We start from the raw sequence: 11777 nt of genomic DNA, 5'->3' as shown, positions 1-11777 counted from the left end.
AATTAGCTGGGCGTGATGGCGGGCCCTGTAGTCCCAGCTACTCGGGAGGCTGAGGCAGGAGAATGGCGTGAACCCCCGGAGGCAGAGTTTGCAGTGAGCCAAGATCGCACCACTGCACTCCAGCCTGGGCGACAGGGTGAGACTCCGTCTCAAAAAAAAAAAAAAAAAAAAAAGCATCATTAGAATCTCAGTCTAGAAAGGCAGAGAGAAGATAACGATCAGAAAGACAATTAGTCTCATACAACATAAGACAGTACAGTGAACACTGATATTTGTGCATATTACTTTTGTACTGATTTCCCCCCACATCAGAAAGGGTAATGTACTGACCTTGACACAAAGTTTGAGGGAGGCGTACCTCATACATGAGCGCAAAAACACAATCATCACGCTTATGAAATACAAAAGAATCTATAGTTTTTTGATAGTCAAAGTATTTTTCCAAATGTGGAAGAAAAAGGGATGTTAGCTAATAGGTACTACTACTTACTCTGTAGTTTTGTAAACGTCAGAATACAGCCCTGCTTTCTGATACTTCTTCTTTGGGGGACGTGGGGGCTTCTTTTCCCTTGGGATGAGAGAAAGCACAGGCTGCAAGGTACTTTCAGGTTCAGAAGGTTTAGCTGGGGTTTCAGAAGGACTGGGAATCTCAACTGGTGCTTCATTAAAGCTAGAAAGAGAAGTTTAAAGATAATTTTATTGTGAAAAAAATGTTTTCCTACAAATAATTGTCTACTTAAAAAAAAAAACCACAGTAATTAAAAAAAGAGATACGGGGACTTCCTTATCTGGCCATGTTTAAATAACTGGTACCAGACTTCTCCTGACAAGAAGTAATAGAAATATGGTAGTCTACTAGATACTTAGAGAAAATTTTATTTTATTTTATTTTTTGAGTCGGAATCTTTCTGTGTCACCCAGGCTGGAGTGCAGGGGCACAATCTTGGCTCAATGCAACCTCCGCTTTCTGGGTTCAAGCAATTCTCCTGCCTCAGCCTCCCGAGTAGCTGATATTACAGGGGCATGACACCAGTTTTGTATTTTTGGTAGAGACAGGGTTTCGCCATGTTGGCCAGGCTGGTCTTCAACTCTTGACCTCAACTGATCCACCTGCCTCGGCCTCCCAAGTGCTGGGATTATAGGCGTGAGCCATCGTGCCCGGCATGAGAAAATTTTAAAAGACAATTATTATCAGATACTGGACAACAGTTAATGCAGCACTGTGATCCCTGAGAAATCTGAAAAAAATACGGTGAGTCACACAACCACCTTGCCTTTCTTTTCTTTTTTTGTTTTTTGAGATGGAGTCTCGCTCTGTTGCCCAGGCTGGAGTGCAGTGGCATGATCTCATCTCACTGCAACTTCTGCCTCCTGGGTTCAAGCGATTCTCCTGCCTCAGCCGCCTGAGTAGCTGGGATTACAGGTGCCTGTAACCACATCTGGATGATTTTTGTATTTTTAGTAGAGACAGTTTTTAGTTTCACCATGATGGCCAGGCAGGTCTCAAACTCCTAACATCAGGTAATCCGCCCACTCAAAGTGCTGGGATTATAGGCATGAGCCACTGTGCCCAGCCCCACTGTGGCTTTCCCTTCCTTCCTTTCCTTCCTTCCCTCCCTCCCTCCTTCCCTCCTTCCTTCCTTTCTTTCTTTCCTTTTCCTTTTTTTTTTTTTGAGACATAGTCTTGCTCTGTCTCCCAGGCTGGAGTACAGTGGTGTGATCTTGGCTCACTGCAACCTCCGCCTCCTGGGTTCAAGAGATTCTCCTACCTCAGCCTCCTGAGTAGCTGGGATTCCAGGCATGTGCCACCACACCCAGCTTATTTTTTTTTGTATTTTTAGTAGAGACGAGGTTTCACCATGCTGTCCAGGATGGTCTTGAACTCCTGATCTCAGGTGATCTGCCCACCTCAGCTTCCCAAAGTGTTGGGATTACAGGTGTGAGCCATCACACCCAGCCTCCACCTTGCCTTTCTAAGAATGACTGTGGTGCAGAAGTAGAAACCAAGCAGAGAATGACCAGACTGATGAGCTGAAAAGGGATATATCAGCGTACAGAGGGACTGAGATAGCTGGAATTTGTGGAAATGAGTATCAGAATGGAAAAAGCTATGGAGAATTATAACTCTAGAAATCTAACTATGGGTGTCTCTTTTAGTATACTGCTAAACACTACGTTGTGCATGTGAAGGGTAAAATTCCATATGGCTGAACAAAGAACTACCAGAAAACTGTAACCTGAGCAATTCACACAACTCACACATGATGGCAGATGCTCATTCCATTAGGCAAAGTAGAAAGACATTGTTCAACAATAGGGGACATTAAACAGCAAGCCCAGAGGGTAATGTTATCCACTGTTAGAGGGCTTAATTATCCTGAAAGAAAGACTAGCCTTAGCTGGCGGGGCGCAGTGGCTCACGCCTGTAATCCCAGCACTTTGGAAGGCCAAGACAGGCGGATCATCTGAGGTCGGGAGTTCAAGACCACCTGACCAACATGGAGAAATCCCGTCTCTACTAAAAATACAAAATTAGCCGGGTGTGGTGGTGCAAGCCTGTAATCCCAGCTACTCGGGAGGCTGAGGCAGGGGAATCGCTTGAACCTGGGAGGCAGAGGTTGCAGTGAGCCCAGATAGCGCCACTGCACTCCAGCCTGGGTGACAAGAGCAAAACTCGGTCTCAAAAAAAAAAAAAAAAAAAAAAGACTAGCCTTAGCTAAGTTCAAAAACAATATGAGAATCCAAACTATCCATAAGTAACTTAACTGCCTACCAAAATAAAACTGAATATTTGTAAAGGAAACCAACAAAAACCAGACATACAATAATGCGACATCACAATGCCTTGCATCCAATAATAAATTCCTACATATGCCAAAATGCAGGAAAATGAGAACCAGGGGAAAAAATCATTCAGTAGAAACAGCAACAGAAATAGAAATCACAAAGATAGAAAAGAAAATAACTTTAAAATACTACTCTAACAAGCATCAATCAGGAATTTAGAAGAAAATACAAAGATAATGAGGAGAGGAAGAGAAGACTTAACAACAACAAAAGGAATATTGAGAATTGATAAATACGAAATCTGAAATGAAAAACTGGAGAGTACTTAACAGCAAATAAGGCACTGGAGATCAGTGAACTTGAAGACAGCAATAGAAACAACACAAACTGATAGAGATTAAAGAAAAGAATAAATTATGTAGAGAATATAATGTTAACAGAATCTTAGAATCCCAGGAAAGGAGAAAACTTACTACTAAAACAACTGGACACTTGTAAAGGAAAACAACAAAAACCAGATATACAATGATGTAACATCCACAAAATAAAAAATTCACAATGAAAAAAATTGAGAATTATAGCTAAAAAGTTTCCCAAAATGATAAAAAGCATAACCTCAGAGTTAGAAGAAAGTAAGCAAACCACAGGCAGGATAAATAAAACAAGGTCCAGTGTATCACAATAAACTTGTTAAAAACTACTGATGAAGAAAACAAAAGAAGCTAAAGAGGCTGGGCGCAGTGGCTCACGTCTGTAATCCCAGCACTTTGGGAGGCCGAGGCAGGTGGATCACGAGGTCAGGAGATTGTGACCATCCTGGCTAACACGGCAACACCCTGACTCTACTAAAAATAAAAAAAAAATTAGCCGGGTGTGGTGGCGGGCGCCTGTAGTCCCAGCTACTCGGGAGGCTGAGGCAGGAGAATGGTGTGAACCTGAGAGCTTGCAGTGAGCTGAGATCGCACCACTGCACTCCAGCCTGGGAGGGCAAAATAAATAAATAAATTAATTAATTAATTAAACAAAAAAGCAGCAGCTAAAGCAAAAACACACGTTATAAAAAGGAGCCGAGCACAGTGGCTCACACCTGTAATCCCAGCACTTTGTGTGGCCGACGCAGGAGGATTGCTTGAGCCCAGGAGTACAAGACCAGCCTGGGCAACATAGCAAGACCCGTTTCTTAAAAAAAAAAAAAAAAAAAAAGTTTAGATCTCATATTCAAAACAGTGCAAACCAGAAGACAATGTAATGACATCAAAGAGTGCTAAAAGGAGAGGGAAAGGGGAAGCTTATCAAAATAGACATCTAAATCAAACAAAAACATTAAAAAAAAAAAAGATGTGCTTGATTCAGCAGCACATATACTAAAATTGGAACAATACAGAGATTAGCATGGCCCTGGTGCAAGAATGATATGCAAACTTGTGAAGTGTTCCATATTTTTAAACAAAGCATTTTACTTAAAAAATAATTTAAGTAATTATTTAAATTACTTAAATAATTTAAGTGATTACTTAAATAATTTAAGTGATTCTTGTTCCACACAAAAATCGAACAGATGCATATCTACCTCTCATTTTACTAAGTACAACTAAAAACTCTGGAAATTGTCTATAAAATAAACATAAACAAACGTACTGGCAATGACCAGGCAGGAAGTTTCCCAGATATTTGATTTGCGTCATATGTACAGGTTAAATTGTATAAAGTTTCCCTATTATTAAGGACAAGGCAAATATATGCTTTCATCATATATGTTCAGTATCATAATAGAGGTCCTAGCCAGTGCAAAAAGGCCAGAAAAAGAAAACAATATTGAAAAGGAAGAATTACAAACTATCTCTACTCACACATTATGTGATTGTCTATATAAAAACACCCAAGACTCTACAAAAGAGAAAGTACTACAATTAGTGAAATACACAACAATGTTGCAGAATCCAAGGTCAAATTCAACTGTATTTCTGTTCTATCAATGAGAAAATTGAAATCAAAATTAAACAATGCTACTTACAACAGTAGAAAAGTAGCCAGGCAGGGTGGCTCACTCCTATAATCCCAATACTGTGGGAGGATCAGGCGGGCGGATCACCTAAGGTCAGGAGTTTGAGACCAGCCTGGTGAACATGGTGAAACCCCGTCTCTACTTAAAATACAAAATACAAAAATTAGCTGGGTGTGGTGGCACGCACCTGTAGTCCCAGCTCCTTAGGAAGCTGAGGCAGGAGAATCGCTTGAACCCAGGAGGCAGAGGTTGAATTAAGCCAAGATGGCAGCACTGCACTCCAGCCTGGGCAACAGAATGAGACTCCATCTCAAAAAGAAAAAAACAAAAACAAAAACAAAAAAACAAGAAAAGCATTAAATGCTTAGATATAAATCAAACAAAATAATACAGAAATATAATTTCTTTATAAATGTATAAATATAATAAAGTATAAATTTAAAAGAAAACCAAAATATAAATCTAACCAAATACATGCAGTACATAAGAGTATAAACAAAACAATGAATTTAAAAAAAAAATGGCCAGGCGCGGTGGCTCACGCCTGTAATTCCAGCACTTTGGGAGGCCGAGGTAGGTGGATCACTTGAGGTCAGGAGTTTGAGACCAGCCTGGCCAACATGGTGAAACCCCATCTCTACTAAAATATAAAAATTAGCCGGGCATGGTGCCGGGCACCTGTAACCTCAGCTACTTGGGAGGCTGAGGCAGGAGAATCACTTGAGCCCGGGAGGTGGAGGTTGCAGTGAGCCAAGATTGTGCTACTGCACTTTAGCCTAGGTGACAGAGCAAGGCTCCATTTCAAAAAAAAAAATCAAAGATAACCTAAAATAAATGCAGTGATATACCATGTCCATGGATGTCCATGGAATTAAACACTGAATGTCATTAAGATGGCAATTTCTGTCCAGGCTTGGCAGCTTTCACCTGTAATCCCAGCACTTTGGGAGGCTGAGGCAGGAGGATCACTTGAGCCCAGAGGTTGGAGACCAACCTATGCAACATAGTCAGACCCCATCTTTGCAAAAAATTTTTAAAAACTAGCCAGGTGTGGTGGCTTACACTTGTAGTCCCAGCTACTGAAGAGGCTAAAGTGGGAAGACTGCTTAAACCTAGGAGGTCAAGGCTGACAGTAAGCCATTGCACTCCAGCCTGGGCAACAGAGGAAGATTCTGTGTCTTAAAAAAAAAAAAAAAAAGTTGGTGATTGCAATTTTCCCCCAAACTGATCTATAGATCTAACACAATCTCAAGTACCAACAGAGTTTTTTTTTTCTTTTTTTTGTTTTTTGAGAAAATGCCAAGATAATTCACAAATTGCTATGGAAAGACAAAAACTAAGGCCAGGCATGGTGGCTCACGCCTGTAATCCCAGCACTTTGGGAGGCTGAGGCAGGTGGATCATGAGGTCAGAAGATTGAGACCATCCTGGCTAACACGGTGAAACCCCGTCTCTACTAAAAATAGAAAAAATAGCCGGGCATGGTGGTGGGTGCCTGTAGTCCCAGCTACTCGGGAGGCTGAGGCAGGAGAAGGGCGTGAACCCGGGAGGCAGAGGTTGCAGTGAGCCGAGACCATGCCACTGCACTCCATCTTGGGCGACAGAGCAAGACTCCGTCTCAAAAAAAAGAAAAAAAAAAACTAAAAAAAAAATTGGAGGATTTATCTAATTTCAAGACTTACTGTAAATGTATCGTAATCAGGACAATGTGATACTAGCTACACAAAATAAATGTAGAACAACGTAATAGAGTATAGAAACAGATACACATATGACTAATTTTTTTTTTGAAAAATTGTGGTAAAATGCACATACCATAATATTTACTTTTTAAACCATTTTTAAGTGGTCTGGACAGTTCAGTGACATGAAAGGACATTCACATTGTTGTACAACCATCACCAGTATCCATCCATCTCCACATCTTTTTCATCCTCCCAGACAGAATAACTGACCCTATTAAAGAAAAACTCTATTCCATCCTCCCCTCCAACCCCTAATAACCAATATTCTACTTTCTGCCTGTATGAATTTGTCTATTCCAGGTTCCTCATACTAGTGGAATCATAAAATATATGTCCATTTGTGTCTGGCTTACTTCACTTTTATTCTTTCTTTTTTGAGTCAGAGTCTCATTCCGTCAACCAGGCTGGAGTGCAGTGGCACGATCTCGGCTCGCTGCAACCCTACCTCCTGGGTTCAAGCAATTCTCCTGCCTCAGCCTCCCCAGTAGCTGGGATTACAGGGTCATACCACCACGCCCAGCTAATTTTTTTTTTTTTTTTTTTTTTTTTTTTGAGACGGCATCTTGCTCTTGTCGCCTAGGCTGGAGTGCAATGGCATGATCTCGCCTCACTGCAACCTCCAGGCCACCAGGGTCTGCTAATTTTTGTATTTTTAGTAGAGGCGGGGTTTCACCATGTTTGCCAGGCTGCTCTTGAACTCCTGACCTCAGATGATTCACACGCCTCTGCCTCCCAAAGTGCTAGGATTACAGGCGAGAGCCACTGCGTCTGGCTGCTAATGATCTTCTTAACAGCGTTTGGGAACTTGTCTACTGCCTCTTGGTTGGCAGAAGCTTCTCCTTTCATCTTGATTTTTTCTTTTTCTTTCTGTTTTTTTTTGAGACTGAGTTTCACTCTGCTGCTGAGGCTGGAGTCCAGTGGCGCGATCTCGGCTCACTGCAGCCTCCGCCTCCTGAGTTCTAGCGATTTCTCCTGCCTCAGCTTCCTGAAGAGCTGAGACTACAGGCACCCGCTACGACGCCTGGCTATTTTTTTGTGTTTTTAATAGAGACAGGTTTCACCATATTGACCAGGCTGGTCTTGAACTCCTGACTTCAAGTGATTGCCTGCCTTGGCCTCCCAAAGTGCTGGGATTACAGGCGTGAGCCATTGAGCTGGCTTTTTTTTTTGAGACGGAGTCTCGCTCTGTTGCCCAGGCTGGAGTGCAGTGGTGCGATCTCGGCTCACTGTAAGCTCTGCCTCCCAGGCTCAAGCAACTCTCCCTGCCTCAGCCTTCCGAGTAGCTGGGATTACAGGTACCTACCACCACGCCCAGCTAATTTTTGCATTTTTAGTAGAGACAGCGTTTCGTCATGCTGGCCAGGCTGGTGACAATCTCCTGACCTCAGGTGATCTACCCACCTCGGCCTCCCAAAATGTTGGGATTACAGGCGTGAACCACCGCGCCTGGACAGGTATGCTTTTTTAAGGCAATCCTGCACCCACATAAAAACTGCATTTTTTGGCCAGGCATGGTGGCTCACACCTGTAATCCCAGCACGTTGGGAGGCCAAGGCAGGCGGATCATGAGTTCAGGAGATTGGGACCATCCTGGCCAACATGGTGAAACCCCGTCTCTACTAAAAATGCAAAAAATTAGCCGGGTGCAGTGGTAGTCCCCGCTACTCGGGAGGCTGACGTAGGGGAATTGCTTAAACCCAGGAGGCAGAAGTTGCAGTGAGCCAAGATTGTGCCACCGCACTTTAGCCTGGCGACAGAGCAAGACTCTGTCTCAAAAACAAAACAAAACAAAACAAAACCAAAAAAACCCCTGCATTTTCAATATGAGATAAGAAGATATCTTGGAAAAAGTACTAAGTTTTCGCACTTGCTGGCACAGCTACAGTGATGGCTTTGTGAAATTCCTTTTCTTTTTTCAAGTCCTTATGCTAGATTCATTTATCTTTCTTCTTTTGAGACGGAGTCTCGGTCTGTCACTCAGGCTGCAATGCAATGGCGTGATTTGGCTCACTGCAACCTCCACCTCCCGGGTTAAAGCAATTCTCCTGCCTCAGCCTCCGGAGTAGCTAGGATTACAGGCACCCGCCACCACGCCTGACTAGTTTTTTGTATTTTTAGTAAAGACAGGGTTTCACCATGTTGGCCAGGCTGGTCTCGAACTTCTGACCCCATGATCCACCTGCCTCGGCCTCCCAAAGTGCTGGGATTATAGCTGTGAGCCACCGTGCCCGGCCCATTTATCTTGAAATGGTGGGCAACCACAGCTGCAGACCTCAATCTATGGTACATATCAAGCAGTTCAACTTTTTGTTTTCTTGTAATGCCATGACTTTTCTCTTGTTCTTGGAAGCCCTTCTAACATCACTAATGGCACTTCATATAGGTCTCATAGGGTCATTCGAGGTTTATGGAATCGAGTAAAAACGATGAGAAATAACGCAAGAACTTCGAGAGATCACTTTGTACTGTGATATGTAATTTACGGGAGAGATTCCAGTAAACTGCTCACTTGGAGATGATTAGTGTCATATGGCTTTGAAGTGGATTCTGGCAGCACTTGAGTTCCTCATTGCAATAACAACAAGAGGTGGCTATGAAATTATTACAGTAGTACAGTATGTATTACAGTTTTTTTTGTTTTTTTTTTTTGAGACAGAGTTTCACTTTTGTTGCCTAGGCTGGAGATGGTGCGATCTCGGCTCACTACAACCTCCGCCTCCTGGATTCAAGCGATTCTCCTGCCTCAGCCTCCCGAGTACCTGGGATTACAGTCATGTGCCACCACGCCCGGCTAATTTTGTATTTTTAGTAGAGACAGGGTTTCTCCATGTTGGTCAGGTTGGTCTCCAACTCCCAGCCTCAGGTGATCCGCCTGCCTTGGCCTCCCAAAGTCCTGGGATTACAGGCATAAACTACCATGCCCGGCCTATTACAGTTAATTTTATGATTAATGCTGTATGTCTTTGTTTACATTTCTCATAACTGAGAATGGCATCATGTATGGTTTGTGTTTGTAAATTTTGATAAATTTTAACTTTTTTTATTTGAGACAGAGTCTTGCTTTTTTGCCCGGGCTGGAGTGCAATGGCATGATGTTGGCTCACTGCAACCTTCGCCACTAGGGGTTCAAATGATTCTGCCTCAGCCTCACAAGTAGCTGGGAGTATAGACACCCACCACCTCGCCTGGCTAGTTTTTGTTTTTCGTTTTTTTTTTTTTTGAGACAGAGCCTTACTCTGTGGCCAGGCTGGAGTGCAGTGGAGCAACATCGGCTCACTGCAATCTCCGCCTCCTGGGTTCAAGTTATTCTCCTGCCTCAGCCTCCTGAGTAGCTGTGATTAAAGGCGTGCACCACCATGCCTGGCTAATTTTTGTATTTTTAGTAGAGACAGGGTCACCATGTTGGTCAGGCTGGTCTCAAACTCCTGACCTCAAGTGATCCACCCACCTTGGCCTCCCAAAAGTGCTGAGATTACAGGCATGGGCCACCATGCCCAGCCTAGTTTGTTTGTTTGTTTGTTTGAGACAGAGTCTTGCTCTGTCGCCCAGGTTGGAGTGCAGTGGCGCAATCTTGGATCACTGCAGCTTCCGCCTCCTGGGTTCAAGTGATTTTCCTGCCTCAGCCTTCGGGTAGCTGGGATTACAGGCACTCACCATCATGCAGGGCTTTTTTTTTTTTTTTTTTTTTTTTGAGGTGGAGTCTCGCTCTGTTGCCCAGGCTGGAGTGCAATGGTGCAATCTCGGCTCACTGCAACCTCTGCCTCCTGGGTTCAAGTGATTCTCCTGCCTCAGACTCCTGAGTAGCTGGGATTACAGGCGTGTGCCACCATGCTTAATTTTTTGTATCTTTAGTAGAGACCAGGTTTCACCATGTTGGTCAGGCTGGTCTTGAACTCCTGACCTCGTGTTCTGCCCGCACTGGCCTCCCAAAGTGCTGGGATTACAGGCGTGAGCCACTGCACCCAGCCAAACAGGGCTAATTTTTTTATTTTTAGTAGAGACGAGGTTTCACCATGTTGGACAGGCTGGCTCGAACTCCTGACCTCAGGTGATCCACCCACCTCAGCCTCCCAAAGTACTAGGATTACAGGTGGGAGCCCCCGTGCCTGGCCTAATTTTTTTTGTGTTTTTTTCTTTTTTTTGAGAAGGAGTCTCGCTCTGTCACCCAGGCTGCAGTGCAGTGGTGCGATCTCGGCTCACTGCAAGCTCTGCCTCCCGGGTTCACGCCATTCTCCTGCCTCAGCCTCCCGAGTAGCTGGGACTACAGGCACTTGCCACCATGCCCGGCTAATTTTATTTATTTATTTATTTATTTAATTAATTAATTTATTTTTTGAGACGGGGTCTCGCTCTGTCACCCAGGCTGGAGTGCAATGGCACGATCTCGGCTCACTGCAACCTCTGCCTCCCAGGTTCAAGCAATTCTCCTGTCTCAGCCTCCCTAGTAGCTGGGATTACAGGAGTGTGCCATCATGCCCGGCTAATTTTTTTTTTTGTATTTTAGTAGAGACGGGGTTTCACCACGTTGCCCAGGCTGGTCTCGAACTCCTGAGCTCAAGCAATCCACCCGCCTTGGCCTCCCAAAGTGCTGGGATTACAGGCATGAGCCACCGCACCCGGCTTTTTGTATTTTTTAGTAGAGACGGGGTTTCACCGCGTTAGCCAGGATGGTCTCGATCTCCTGACCTCGTGATCCAACCACCTCGGCCTCCCAAAGTGCTGGGATTACAGGCATGAACCACCGCGCCCGGCCCATTAATTTTTGTATTTTTAATAGAGATAGGATTTCACCATGTTGGCCAGGATAGTCTCGAACTCCTGACCTCAGGTGATCCGCCCACATTGGACTCCCAGTGAAATTTTAATTTTTTATAATAGATTTGTGTATATCTTATGTCTTTCTGCAAACGATAAAATGAATTAACATCTACATATATTTTATGCGTTCATGACATACTTTTTTATTTTTTTGAATATTTCTAGGCTATACCTACTATGTATCCACAAAAAATAAAAATTAAAAACTAAAAAATTTTTTTCTAGGCTACACAGTTCATCTGTGAGTTTAAGTATCGCAAATCTCAAATCTGTGTTGTTCAAGGGTCAACTGTATTTAATCAACTGGGAGTTGATTTTTGTATAGAGGATAAGACAGACTCCAATTTCCTTCTGATCCCCAGGGAATTTCAACTTACTGGGCATAATTTATTGAATAGTTCTTTATTGATATGCCTCTGTTA

The 11777-nt window shown here is 43.5% G+C and overlaps 1 protein-coding gene and 2 non-coding genes across 12 annotated transcripts in view; 1 reads left to right on the top strand and 2 right to left on the bottom strand.

Moving 5' to 3' along the window:
- Positions 1-11777, bottom strand: part of ASH1L (ASH1 like histone lysine methyltransferase) — a 224159-nt gene that overhangs the window by 80516 nt on the left and 131866 nt on the right. For 8 of the 10 annotated variants that reach the window (XM_063655579.1, XM_063655645.1, XM_063655399.1 and 5 more), the window contains one exon: positions 491-670. The exons of the other annotated variants lie outside the window; for them this stretch is intronic. In XM_063655579.1, coding sequence (XP_063511649.1) covers positions 491-670 — 180 coding nt within the window. The remainder of the gene's footprint in view (positions 1-490; positions 671-11777) is intronic. 10 annotated transcript variants of the gene reach the window in all.
- Positions 307-411, bottom strand: LOC129024213 (small nucleolar RNA U13). Its single transcript, XR_008497043.1, has one exon. It is a non-coding gene; the product is annotated as a small nucleolar RNA U13 (small nucleolar RNA).
- On the top strand, positions 4128-4231 carry LOC129023103 (U6 spliceosomal RNA). The gene has a single exon (XR_008496670.1). It is a non-coding gene; the product is annotated as a U6 spliceosomal RNA (small nuclear RNA).

This window comes from Pongo pygmaeus, chromosome 1 (assembly GCF_028885625.2).
Source record: "Pongo pygmaeus isolate AG05252 chromosome 1, NHGRI_mPonPyg2-v2.0_pri, whole genome shotgun sequence".
In the NCBI taxonomy this organism is placed as follows: Eukaryota; Metazoa; Chordata; class Mammalia; order Primates; family Hominidae; genus Pongo; species Pongo pygmaeus.
The sequence above is the reverse complement of the archived record's forward strand: the minus strand, read 5'-3'. Positions and strand labels throughout refer to the sequence as shown.